We start from the raw sequence: 14,139 nt of genomic DNA, 5'->3' as shown, positions 1-14,139 counted from the left end.
AAAATAACAAACAGATTGAACACCCTCTTAAAGTAACAGAATATCACTGAATGATAGATTCTCAAGATTAGAGAGAATAATGGGGAAGCAACAGGAAATTAGAGCATGAGAAAGCTAAAGACTTTTGGGCACTAACCTACAGAAAATTCTTACTTTTGAATATATAAAGTTTTCCCAATCTTAATATATCTATTACAAAATTTGTTAGAGCAATCTGTGATTTACACAATCTTTGTGCATACACTTTACTTAGTACTAAGCCTTTTGTATTAGTAGCCCCATTTTACTGATGAGAAAACACAGGTTTGTTCTGTCAAAGGAGGCCAAATAGTGCACTCTGCCTAAAACTCCAGAACTAGTAAGCTGAACGATGTTCTAGCCCAGTTGTATTCTGCCTTCAAGTCCAATGATTTCCACTCCTTCCCTGCTGTCCACAATACATACTTGGTAACACAGAGACAGTTCAGACCTGAGGATTAAGTAACGGGACGTGACATCTTTGCAGATTATTTTGTTCTAGCATCAGGAACTAAATAATTCCCCAGGCATTCCTAACAGTTCCATAAAATCACAGACAACACGTCTGCTTATTCACCCATTTCTGAAAGTCTGGTTTTCCAAAGAATACATAATTTCTTCAACATTATCTTGTTGAAGAAAATACACTTTAATGCCTGACAAGGCAGCAAATAGAACTAATTTGGACTTTAGGAGGCAAAAACCACGACTGCTTGCTTCCCTCTTCACTTCCAGACACTGATCTCAAATAGCTGGTGCCTCGGATTTGGCCACTTCCAGAAAAATGTCATGAAGAGTCCCATGCACACTGATGAAACTTAAATGTGACATAAAAAGACTGCAGGAACGAAATCTCACGCTGCCACTCGGTTCCCTAGCAGCCCCATGCTGCCCTTCCAGAGCTGCTGCACGCTGTCAGCCCACAGGAGCGCAAATGCTGTTGGGTGAAAGGGGATCTAGAACAATAACCCCCAGAGGAGAAAAGCGTGTATATTGTGCTTCAATTTATGCTGAGAAAAGGAAACCTGGCAAACAACAAGTGCTTGATATTTTAAAAGCCCTTATTCATGGAGCAACAATATACTTATGTTAAAAAATGGCGCCATGCCTTCAGCAAAAAGGAAATAGCAACAAAAGAACTGGCACTCATTCAAGGAGAAAGTATAAAGTTTCTTGTTTACTCTTTAATTGTTTAATTAGGCAAATCAGACGAGCTTTGTTTCAAATGTAGCAACTGCAAATTAAATGGACTTGGGAAAGAAATTTAATTTTGGAAGTCGGAATTCTTAAAGGCTGAAAGGACTCTTCAAAGTCACGTAATCAAATTATTTCATTCTACGGATGAGAAATTGAGACCCAGGAAGGCTGACGACGTATCAAAGGTCAGACAGAGTGCTAGTTCAGAGCAGAGCCGAGATTATGCCTTCTTTCAACTCTTCACGGAGCTGACCACCTAGTGGGAGATGCCGGAGAGCAAATACTATAGGAACTAAAGTAGGGATAAATACAATAAGGTCTGGGAAAGCAAAGATAGAGCCCAGAGCCGATTCTTGAAAGGTTAGGGAGACACCCAGAGAAAGTGACATTTTAGACCTAAAGACAAATAAGCACTACCCAGGTAAGGGAAGGGGAGACAGAGGAAGGAGGGATTGAAGAGAGGGGAGGGGGGAAGAATGTTCCAAACAGAGCAGCAGTGAAATCCCAGAAGTACGACAGCACTCATCACTTAGCCAGGATTTATAGCACCAAGAAGCAAAAGATGCACAAGAAAAAGGAGGGGTCAGATTATGGAGGGCTTTGTAAGTTACATCATTAAAGAATTTAGACTTTATCCTGAGGGCCTGTGGACAGTCATTGAAGACACTTAAGGGTAAGGGTATTAATTTAGAAAGATGTCACAACCTAACCGTGGAGAATGAACTGACTGAGAAAGCTCGAGGGAAATGTCTGCCATCCAGGCAAGAGAGGAAAGTGGCCTTCGTTAGGGAGGTGGCAGTAAGAATGGAGGGATCTGAGAGCTATTCATGACCTGCGCCCTCATTACCGGAGAGAAGTTACTTGATGTTAGGAGGCCCACCTTTAGAAGGTTCTACAGAGAATCAAACGTCATCTTAACGAAATCGTTCTGCGCTGACCGACTGAACCCCCGTCATGTGACGGCTGCTGTCTCCTCCCTGGGAGAAAAGCACCCACTTCCATCCCCAACCAACCACTGAGAACAGCCAAAGTCTCTCTCATTCTCGGATGCTGCAAACATCAAGAACACAACACAATTATAATGCAAATAATACAAAAAAAAAAAAACTCATAAAAAGAAATTGCAAGCGTTATTAAAGATGAGTCCATTTAGGAGCTCAACGGAAATTATGTTGGGGAATAGGAGAATCGTACCCACGTCGAACACGGAACAGGGAGAGTTAGAAGAAGAATTAAAGAAGGAAAAAGCAACAGGGACCAAAACCCACTTCAAAGGAGAATGAGCTGCACTGCCGTGGATTTGGGGAGGCCCCTGGGAAAACTGTGTAAGCTCTGGAATATGTTTTGCAAAAAATGCCCCTGAGTATGACCTTGCTGCAAAAGCCAAAGACGATATAAAAAGGGTCATACGAGTTTCTGAGAAAAAAAAAAAATGACAAATACCCAACAAATACTTGATGTTTTTAACCTAAGGATTAACACGTGGAAGTTGCGATTATAACCTAAATTAACTACACAGAAAATAAAGTGAGCTTTTTAAAAGCCCTTTTTGGTTTCATTCTTTAAGAACTAGGAACAGTTGTGTTTTTCATTATTTTCTACCAAAGACTGGTAAACATCCAGTGAGTCTCCTTCTAATGCAAAGTAACCTTTGATAAGAAGAGCAAAGCACTGGCAAAAACGGGGGCAGAGAAGTCAGCCCTGGATGCCAGTCTTGATTCTGCCACTCATTAGCCCTATACCATTGCGTCATCCCACAATCGGGACTCCACGTTTACCTTTTTTTTTTTTTTTTTTTAAAGAGACAAGGTCTCACTCTGTTGCCCAGGCTGGAGTGCAGGTGTGATCATAGCTCACTGCAGCCTTGAACTCCTGGGCTCAAGCGATTCTCCTGCCTCAGCCGCCCGAGTACCTGGGACTACAGGTGTGCACCACCACACCCAGCTAATTTGTTTTTGTAGAGATGGGGTCTCACTATGTTGCCCAGGCTGGTCTCGAATTCATTATCTTCTGAGAAGTAAATGAGCTGATGCAGGTGAAGCCCTCAGCAGGCACCTGATTCCCCTGAAATAGGTCTTGCTGGCTTCCAGCCCACAGAGGCCACTCAATCATTACCTAGGCCATTTTCACTATGCCGACTAAATTATTAAGAACAAAAGATATTTCTTGTTGTTGTTGTAAATGGACTGAAGTAGCAACTATGAAACAAGGACAACATATGACCAGGAAATGTTTCTGTGGAATGTCTGAGGAAGAAATAAGTAACTTATCAAGATTGCTTGTGGAACAAAGCAAGAAGTGAGACCTCAAAGTTAATTACTAACACATTCCTTGGTAGTAAAATGTTTTGTAATACCCTTTTTACAAGTGGTTTTTAATTATCAAAATTTGGTTATCCTTTTGTTTTAAATTTCTAATTTTCTTGCATGTTGGCCAAAGGAAGTAATCTACCTGATTTTCTAACTGTGGCAAATTTATTCAATTTTAGCGTTCCATTTAAGCAGAACTTGCTGACATTTATGTGAAGAATGCTTTCTCTCGATGAAGGATGGTCTAACACTGTGAAAAGATTTGCATTAAACAGCTGACTACCAGGAACTTTGAGAAGATACAGAAACCGGGAGAAACCCCTACTTCCCTTACAAAGGCTGTTCTTGAAACATGTCAGGGACAAAGTCACCAACTGTGTCCTCTGCGAAGCTACTGGGGACCCGAGTTTAACTCATCTTTATATACGCAACCTCTAACATAGTAACAGGCTTTCAATAAATTCTTGATCAATAAGAAAATAAGGCATCAAAAAGCTAAACAGGGCACATAACATTATTTCTCCACTTTGAAAAATAGAAAAAAAAGGAGTATTAGACAGGTAAAATGTTCTATTCAAGGTTGACACCTCTATCAGGAGAGAAATTGTCACTATAACTTACATCCTCTAATTCCCAGCCCAATACCCAATTCACACCACCTGACCAGGACTAGAGGGAACCCGGAAATAGTCTGTTTCCACCACACTCCTATTACAAGCAATCACGCTCTGTCACGGGCTCCATCACGAACTCGTGTGCTGGTACTGTGTGTGCACAGCCTGCGGCCCTACTGGACGCTGAGCCGGAGCGGGCCTGAGTGGCTTCCGTTTCCTCACGCCCTCCTGGCACCTCCTGCAGGCTTTTTCCTTTCTCGCTCCCCCTCTCTCATTCACAGGGAATCAACTACTCGATCACTGACCGTGCTCTACCCTGACGTCCCCTAACAACACCTTTAAGAAGCTGAAAACAAATAAAAATTATCACGAGTAAAGTTAACTGAAAGCAAGGTCCAAAATGTCTTGACGTTAAGCAGAAAACAAGGTCTAAAATGTCAGCCAAACAAAAGGAGCCTGTGAGAAGGACGAGCCGCCCAGCTGAGTGTGCCAGGCAGTGGAAACTCCTTCTCCAAACCCACTCAGCCGTCAGAGTTAGCACCAGGTCCTTTTTCTATTCCCAAAATCTCCCGCAGCAACTGTGGGATTCAGTGTGTGCCCAACAACCCCACTGCAGCCCGGCCCTGGTGGCCGGGACATTAATTGCCAGGAAGAAACTTACGCTCAATCCCCCAGAACTGTGCTTATCAGAAGGGCCTAATGACGATCAATGTGAGCACGGATGGAAAATGGGAACTGGAGGGGAGTAACAGTCTACTCTTTATTCTTCCTTCCCACCAGCCACCAAAAGTATGCCAGGGAGGGAAACGCACAAAACAAAACTTACTTTGAGCAGCCAAGTGAGAACGGAGTCACGATATGGAACAAATTTATTCTTGTTTTTGCCGGCGCTCTGATCTGCCAGGGCCGAGATCACCAGGCCGAGGGTGGTGAGGGACCTGCATGGTGCAACAAACTGTGATGATTACAAAAAATGGAATGTGTCAATGTCACATGTCAGCACAAAGATTGAACACCAAGATGCCTCTGTACCTGCATGCAAGCAGCGCCGTGTTGGCACTCTGCTACCTGGTCGGAAAGCACACAACCCTCAGCAGCTGTTTAGAGCTGTGTCTCTCTAGTGCTACCTTAAGCAATAAAAGTGCTTAGCCCACGTTTCTTTTGGTAGATAAAAATGTGAGCTGTAAATCTTCAGGTCAAGATAAAAACACAGATACCAGATATTCTTAAGAAAGGAAGCTACAAACACAATATAACAATTAAAACACAGTACGAGGCAAAAGTGACATATCCACATGGTTGGATAACAGCAAAGCATCTGCATGAAGCTTCTACAATGCCCGGGTGGCTACTGATGACTCCCACACGTCCTTCTCGGAGGCCCGAGGACAGGAGCGATTCCTACCCACAAGGAGGTAACAGTTTAACTTGAGAGAGAAAATATAACTGTACGAAGGGATTGGAACACAAAATACGACTTTATAAAGTGCTAGTAGCTTCTGGGACTGGGACTAACACAACAGTAGTCCTAAAAGGGAAAGCCAATGTGGCCAGTACACACGTCGTTTGTTCAGACAGCAACACAGTGAAGACCAACGCTAGACCCCGAGACTCCAATCATCTCTGCTCTCCTACAGCCTGGACCACTGGTCCCCACTGGAGGGTGACTGTGCCCCAAAGGGAACAGCATGCAACGTCCGGAGTCAGGCTGTTGTAACTGGGGGTGGGGGAAGAGGTGGCGGGCACTACTGCCACCTAGAAGCAGAAGCCAGGGATGCTGCTAAACATCCCGCAAAGCCCAGGACCACCCCGCGATGAAAAGAATTACCAGACCCAGAATGTCAACAGGCCCACTGTGAGAAACCCTGACCCCACGACCCAGGCTGTGCTCCTCGGCCCCATCAGACACCCCGAGACATAAAATGGGCTCAGGCTTATTAAAGACACTAGGAAAAAAAAAATCCAAACTATTTATTCATTATAGCCTTAATTGTTCCAGAATCATCTTATTACTTTAATAACCACAGATGTTCCCCTATTTGGCTATTAAACCAATAAAGCTACACATACAAGCTCCTGGGAAACCTACTTGTTGATGTTGCTGCCCTCCTTCAGCCTGTCGCCGGCAGCTCCGGTTTTTGTCGCTCGTTCGCTGCCGGCCAAGTCGACCAAGCTCAGCTTGCCCACCTTCTCCCCAGATGTCTACGAAGTGAATTGATAAACGCTAATAAACAGTTAAAGAATACAGAAAGTGGAACCATCTCAACCAAATGGGTTTATGATCTAAATCCTTCAGTAAAGTTATTTACTGTTATTTCAAAATTATTTTCTGTTGCTATACGACACTGTAAGAAAACTATACCATTTAGTAACCGAGACACACGATATTTACAAAACTCTGCTAATCCAGACAAAATGAAAATTAATCATCCCAGAAAAACACTGCCTCCAAAACGGGATGTTTGGAAGGATGCCCAGTAAAAATTTCAGGGAAGTATACAAAAGTACTTACAAGATATAAATTTCACTATGATTGGAAACTATGCTTAAAATTTCATGAATATTTACCAATAATCCTGAGGAAAAATACCTGCAATTCTTACTGATGTAAAAAAAAAATTAATCTAAGTTTTATATAACAGAAGAATCTCTCAAAAACTCAAAACACTGAATAATTAAGTTTACCTTATTCATATATAATAATTCCCTTTTATTTCATAATTTTAGGTATTAGATTTATATCTTTTTCTAGTTAGGATATTATAAATATATATACACATACATATATACTGATATTTTCCTTTATCAAAAATGCTCTATTATCAAATCATGTTACAGATATTTTATACTTCAACAGCAATACAAAAAAATACAGGAAAATAATGCCAAAAGCTGTAGAGTGGATCATTTTTTAAACTTTCCTTTAAAACATACACTTATATTTCCATAAATAAACATGTTGCTAAGAAGGATATTCAGCTTCCCAAATCAAAAGTACTTTTGGTTTAAAAAAAGTCTGCAGTATGTTTTTTGTTTTATGATGAAAAGGAAATAGCAAACAAAGAACTTTTTGTTGTTACACTAATCTTGCTGTGATGGTAAAAGAAGAAAAATATGCTTTCAGGCAATGACAATCCTGCCAAAATACAGCACTTTGCCAGGGCGATTATTTTAGCTTCTGGTGTTTGAAATTGATGCACTAGAGGTAGGCATCACAGCAAAACATGTAAAACTTGACGTAAGAACAGGGAGGACACAAATGTATGGGTCAACAGTGAAATTTGCAATGTGGCAGAAGCACATACATCTCTGACTCGGTTTACTCTTCACTATGTTTAAAACTAAACACTCTAGCGATTTTATAGCACAATTGCTCAGTGTAATGTATTCCTTCTAATAATGAGCATTCAGCAGAAGGTAACACCGCAAAAGGCCCTCCACTGAATCAGCTGCAGTGCTAACACTTGCTCACAGTCAGCCGTGACAGGTATGCGCAGACACGGCTGTGCAGAGACTGGGGCCGGCAGCGCTCCACTTCTGTTCCCCCTTCCCCTCATGGGAGAGGGTGGGAGCTAAAGCCTACATTTCTCAGACTTCTCGGCAGCCAGGGTTCAGCATGTGACTGCGGTTCTGTCGGTCAGCTTCACTTGCTGAAGACTGGAAAGCAGAAGTCGAGCAGAGGGCCCCCCCCTTGCCCCTTGCTGTTTTTCCTGCTGGTAAGCAGGATGTGGAAATACAAGGTTTCCTACGGGAGTGTTCCAGCACATTCCCCAGCTTCCAGGGTGCTAAGAGGCGGCTGCACCGACAGAAGCAACTTCTTTATTCCTGCTTCCTGGATCACAGAGATGGGCTGTGCCTTGAACTCACAGTTCCAGTGGTGTCCTCAGAGGTGGCACCAGCCCTGGTGGGCCAGATCTCTGTTGCTCCGGGAGTTATTCCTAGAGATTCAGTCTAGAACGCCCTCTTGCTCAGGTGTCCCAGCAACTCTTATCATCAAACTCCCTCTATTAAACCCCTTTCTGTTTACTAGAGCAGCTTCTGTTCCTTGTCCAGAGTCCTAATTGACTAGGTCTAGCCAGAATTCCACCCCCCACCCCAACCAATTCACTACACTCAGATAGCTAGGACTTTAAATCATCTAACACCTGAAGGGAAAAAGATACACCACAATCCACTTTAGAAATTTAAAACGAGGTCATGCATCGGAACACCTACCCCAGACTTCACATCATAGAGAGTGTGTGTGAGAGTGATTTTGAAAACCGCATGGGATCGGCTACTCTCCTCATTCATGTTGGTGGCAGCCACCGTGCGAGATTTGTTACCCTCAGACATCAAAGACTCGATATCCTAAGTGGAAACAAGTCACAGACACACATTTCGTTACTTGTGTGACAAACATTAAAACTCTGCTGTACTATAAAATGTATTACAAGTTTCACTACTTAGTCAACATTTGGAGTTTACGTTTTGTTTTTCAATGGACCTTAAGCCCCAGAGAGTACAATAACCAATACTGTCACTGAAAACTCAAAGTATGTTATAGTAGGTACAGCTTTGACTCAGAAAAGTATAGAAGCTACATTTTTGAGTCACACAAGATGGACAAATACACCATCCCAATCCTCATCTAATTTAGAAATTTGAAAAAATTTAGTTTCTTTACTAAAGAAGCAATACAAGTTTATTGTTAACACAAATTATACAAATAAGCAACAAACAAACAAAAACAACTTGTAACTCCTTCATCCGGGGCTATCACTGACTACCACACCTTGGTGTGTATCTTACCAGACCTGTTGGTAAAAATGAGAACCTCAAGAAACTGATTTTCTACAGATTTACTACTTAATTGCTGTTACCACTAAAATAGAGACAGTATGATCAGGCTCACGCCTGTACCCCCAGCACTCTGGGAGGCTGAGGCAGGAGCATTGCTTGAGGCCAGGAATTTGAGACCAGCCTGGGAAACATAGTGAGACCCTACCTCTACAAAAAATTTTAAAAATTAGCCAGGTGTGGGGGTGCACACCTGTGTGCTCCTAGCTCCTTGGGAGGCTGAGGCAGGAAGATCACTTTAGCCCAGGAGTTCAAGGCTGCAGTGAGCTATGATCAGGCCACTGCACTCCAGCCTGGGTGACAGAGCCAGACCTGTCTCTTATTTAAAGAGAGAAAGAGAGAGAGAGAGAGAGAGAGAGACAGAATAATGCAACAGAAATATTCAGGGATATTCATTTTCTAAAATGTTATAAGCTCAGTTACTTAACCAATCTGGATTTCAGTTGCATTACTAACAATTCAGAGCTATACACCATCTACCTTACAAAGATTTGACTAAGGAACAAGAAAGATGATATGTGTGAAAAAGTCGAATAGTTGCCTCCCAGTACCCAGTCTTCTCTTCTTTTCAGTAAAGGGGCCCAATCTTCAACTGAGCACACTGTGGCAGAGCTGAGAGACTACATCTCCCAGATGCCCTTGCAGCTCAGTCTGGCCACATGACTAAGTTTTAGCGAATCAGATTTGGACTGTAACAAAGGCTATCTAGGAATCCCCTTAGAGGGAATAGGCATGCTACCACGTGTTGGTTCTAAGAGCCACCTTGAACTATGAGCACGTGGGTACACATCTCTCTGTGGACTGCTCGAAGGAATCTAGGTCCCCGATAACACCTGGGGAGCCACAATGCCAGCCCGGTAGAGTCTACCTTCACAGTTCTTTCACATGAAAAGTCTTGTTTAAATCACTATTCATTCTTTGATTTATTCATTTGAATGTATGTTGAGTGCACCTACCATACTCCAGGTACTTTCTAGACACTGCAGACATAATGAACAAAATGGATAAGCCACATTTCAAAGAACTTAAATCTATCATATTTTTATGCTATATGCAACTGAACATTATCCTGACACATATATACAAAAAACTTTGAAAACCACAGGATTCTATTTTGCTGTATAAATGAAAAAGAATAATGTTTAAGAAAAAATTCAACACTATAAAAAGCCTCAAAGTAAAAACATAAACTGCAAAAAGAACTGTAAGTAGGCCACAGAACGGAAAAACAAGAACAAAAGATAAAATTCACAATTTTCTAGATCCATTCCAAACCCATTTTAGATCCACTAAGTCTGACAACCCTGAGGCTTATTTAAAAGCTTCATCCTGTTGAGCTTACATTTATTCACTGGTCTCTCTTTTTAAGATTTTTGCAAAAAGTGATTTTTATTAAGTAATGCCACTGTAAATTTTTTAAATATTAACAAATTAAACAAAAAAATATTTCCTGCACTAAATTTAAGTATTTCACACAAAAAATGTTGTTACCTTGTAGCTTGTGACAGCCAGCTTAGAAAGTCCATCGACATAGGGTCCCAACACACTATGTTCTCTGACTTTCAACGTCTGACGGCTTCTGTTCATGAAAAACAAAGAAACAATTTTTTTTAACAATAACCTGTTTTTAAAAGGACTCAACTGTGCCCCATAAAAATGTATACTGAATTCAAGAAAGACTCCAAACAACTAGAGCCAGCTGACTCGATCCCAGAAGAATTTAAACCAAACTTTAAAATCTTCACTGGAAAGAAAACTTCATAATGTGGTAAAACATCACATCACTGAAAGGGTACACTGTGGGATGTCTACGCACTACCAAAGAATGCAGACTCAAATAAATACCAACAATCTACTTGTCTTGCACAGTACAAGACAAAGAGCAGAAACTCGATAAATGTTAACTGTGCAGGAAGGAAAACTACAGACCAATCTCAATCGTGAATAAAGACAAACAGAAGACAACATCTAATAATGATTTAAAAACAGAAAATTGGGCTTATCCCAGGGTTGCTAGGCTGTTTTAATATTAGAAAAAAACTATTCATGAACCTTTATCACATTGCCAGACTAAAGGGAGGGGGAGGAAAAGTATGATCATTTCAATAAATGCATGAAAAAGGATTCAATAAAATTAAAACTACTCATTCATAAGTTAAAACAAAATAAGCCTCTTAGCAAACAAGGAACTGAAAAACCCAGTAAAGGACATCCGAGAAAAATGCAAAGCATATACAGCACACTTAATGATATAAACCCAAAATAGTAACATTTGTTGAGATGTTGGTCAAAGGGCACAAAGTTTCAGTTAGGAGTAAGTTCTTGAGATCTACTGCAGTGACTAGTCGATAATAATTTTATTTCAAAATTGCTAAGAGATTTTAAATGTTTGCACCACAAAAGTAGTATGTGAGGTAATGGATATGGTAGTTAGCTTGATTTAATCATTCCATAATGTATATATGTATCAAAACATCACATGGTACAATTATTCCTCAATTAAAAATAAAATTAAAAAAAAGAATATTTATTGTTCTGCCTGAGGGGGAACACACACGGTTGATGATGGGAGTTCAGGTGATTCTTATTTTATGTTCTTTAATTTATCTGTAGTTTACACCACGAATGTGTGTTTATTTTGAACTATACAAAATCTTTTTTGCTTTCTTTTCTTTTTTTTTTTTGTTGTTGAGACAGTGCCTCACTCTATTGTCCAGGCTAGCATGCAGTGGTACAGTCATAGCCCACTGCAGCACCAAACTCCCAGGCTCAAGCGATCCTCTTGCCTCATCCTCCCAAGTAGCTGGGACTACAGGTGCACACCACCACACCCAGCTAATTTTTCTATGTTTTGTAGAGAAGGGGTCTTGCTATGTTGCCCAGGCTGGGCTCAAACTCCTGGCCTCAAGTGATCCCCCCACCTCAGTCTCCCAAAGTGCTGGGATTACAGGCATGAGCCACCATGCCTGGCCTTGTTTTTTAAAATAAATAATGAATTATAATGCTTAAAATTCTCTGGTTGTTCTTCAATGCCTACTAAATAAGGTCCACACTCCTCAGCTTGATATATATATTTATATACATACGCACACTCTCTTGTAATCTGCCCTTGTTGATCTCTCCTCACTCACCTCCCAAGCCTCACCTTGGGTCAGAACTGATTTACATATATCCATTCTCCAACAGACTTTGGGCCCCAGAACAGCAAGAACAATGTCTTATAAATCTTGGAGTCTGCAGTTCCCAGCACAATTTCTGGCAAAATGAACGAACAAACTTGCAAGTGAAGAGAGATCAGGGTGACGAAAGGACCCCAAGTGTGTCGGCTTATGTGATGGGGGAGGGAGCGCCAGCAACAAAAGGCAGGAGGGGAAGGAAGAAATGGTGACAGAGAAGGTATGAAAAGCACAGCCAGCACGGAATCTGACACCACACCCGAAAGCTATTATTATTCGTAATAAAGCAAGTGGAGGTACAGATGGCGAGATATTGAACAGCTACAGGATAACCTTTCATGTAGGCAGCAAAGTTAGAGAATGAGGAAATGCCTCAAATCTAAAATGTTTATTGTCCTCCAGTGTACTGACTTTAACTTACTGTTTTCTAATGATTTGGAGTCTCAAGTACCCTAGGATAAACCACTAAAAAAGTCGCCTATTACTATTTAACTGCAGATCAAGTAGATAATGTTCTAAGACCTCCAGTGTATCATCCCGCCCTATCTTCACGGCAGCCCTGAGACCCTGCGTAATGGTGTCATTCCCCTCTGCACAGTGAGGACGGAAGTCGGAAGGAACTTGCTCAGTGGGTGACGGGCAGAGGGCCTGGGCCCAGAGCTCTGTGAGTGCAAAGCCCGTGCTGTTCATTACTAACCTACACACAAAACAAACATACAAGAAACTACCAGACTGTGAACACGTGTAGACAGTCAAGGTCACGCTACTCCACAGAAGCACCGTGGAATGCACAGCGGCACAATACCGAGCAAGATGTCGGTACCTGGGCCCAAACATGCCCATCTCTGGCCTCCCTTTGTTCCGTGTTGACTTCCGGGCACACCACCCGCCAGCCACGCTGAGCTGCTGGTTCCCTCTCCAAACAGGTGACTTCTTCACACCTCCGTGCTTGGCACAGGCTGTTCCCCGTGCCTGAATGGTTCTCCCTTAACTTCTCACCAGACAAACTCCCACTCGGCACAAAATTCACCATCTGTGGAATATCCCCTTCCGCTCTGGGCAAGGTCATTCCCTCTTTTTCTCTGTCTTGCAGGAGCCTCTTTCACAAGTTGAAAGCAGATTGGAAGGTTGGGTGCGGTGGCTCACGCCTGTAATCCTAGCACTCTGGGAGGCCAAGGCGGGAGGATCCCTCGAGGTCAGGAGTTCAAGACCAGCCTGAGCAAGAGTGAGACCTCCTCTCTACTAAAAATAGAAAGAAATGATCTGGCCAACTAAAGATATATACAGAAAAAATTAGCCGGGCATGGTGGCACATGTCTGTAGTCCCAGCTACTCGGGAGGCTGAGGCAGGAGGATCGCTTGAGCCCAGGAGTTTGAGGTTGCTGTGAGCTAGGCTGACGCCACGGCACTCACTCTAGCCTGGGCAACAGAGTGAGACTCTGTCTCAAAAAAAAAAAAAAAAAAAAAAAGCAGATTGGATTGGATTGTGATTTATTTGTTTAGAAAAATCTCATTCCGCCCACACTGTGAGCTCTCGCGCTGACTTGCATGGAGCCTGGCACATAACGATCACGCGACAAGTGTCTGTTAAGTAAAGGTTGCAGAGAAACGCTTCCTGTGCGCGGCCTGAAGATGACTATCTCTGTCAAAGAGAACCGATGGCGGGGAGGAACTGAGGGCTGTTTTCTCCTGACCGAGCACTGCTACGATTCATCGCCTCTAAGATCGTCCTTCCTTGATCATCCTCTTCATCCAAACAAAACCAAACATCCTCTCCTTGTGCCCAAACTTTCTGCGAGCCTCAGCTCCTCTGGCCCTGTGACCCGGCTAATATTGATGTTTTCACACCAACAAGCCACCGGCTGCGGTCATTATCTCCATCTCTTTGAACTCGAAGAACTTTCTGTGCAAAGAACAGATTTCCCCAGATATCTCCCCGACTTTCCCCATTAGGTTCAGTTATGGCTGTAGAATGAGAACAGCATT

General features: G+C 42.3%; 1 protein-coding gene across 1 annotated transcript in view; it reads right to left on the bottom strand.

Moving 5' to 3' along the window:
* The window catches only part of KIF13B (kinesin family member 13B), a 143,456-nt gene that overhangs the window by 73,835 nt on the left and 55,482 nt on the right, over positions 1-14,139 (bottom strand). The window contains exons 7-10 of the mRNA XM_069484785.1: positions 10,469-10,556; positions 8,354-8,488; positions 6,228-6,340; positions 4,965-5,076 (exon numbers count right to left, since the gene is read on the bottom strand). Of these exons, the coding sequence (XP_069340886.1) occupies positions 4,965-5,076; positions 6,228-6,340; positions 8,354-8,488; positions 10,469-10,556 (448 nt within the window). The remainder of the gene's footprint in view (positions 1-4,964; positions 5,077-6,227; positions 6,341-8,353; positions 8,489-10,468; positions 10,557-14,139) is intronic.

The sequence above is a fragment of the Eulemur rufifrons genome, chromosome 12, assembly GCF_041146395.1.
Source record: "Eulemur rufifrons isolate Redbay chromosome 12, OSU_ERuf_1, whole genome shotgun sequence".
NCBI lineage: Eukaryota > Metazoa > Chordata > Mammalia > Primates > Lemuridae > Eulemur > Eulemur rufifrons.
The sequence above is the reverse complement of the archived record's forward strand: the minus strand, read 5'-3'. Positions and strand labels throughout refer to the sequence as shown.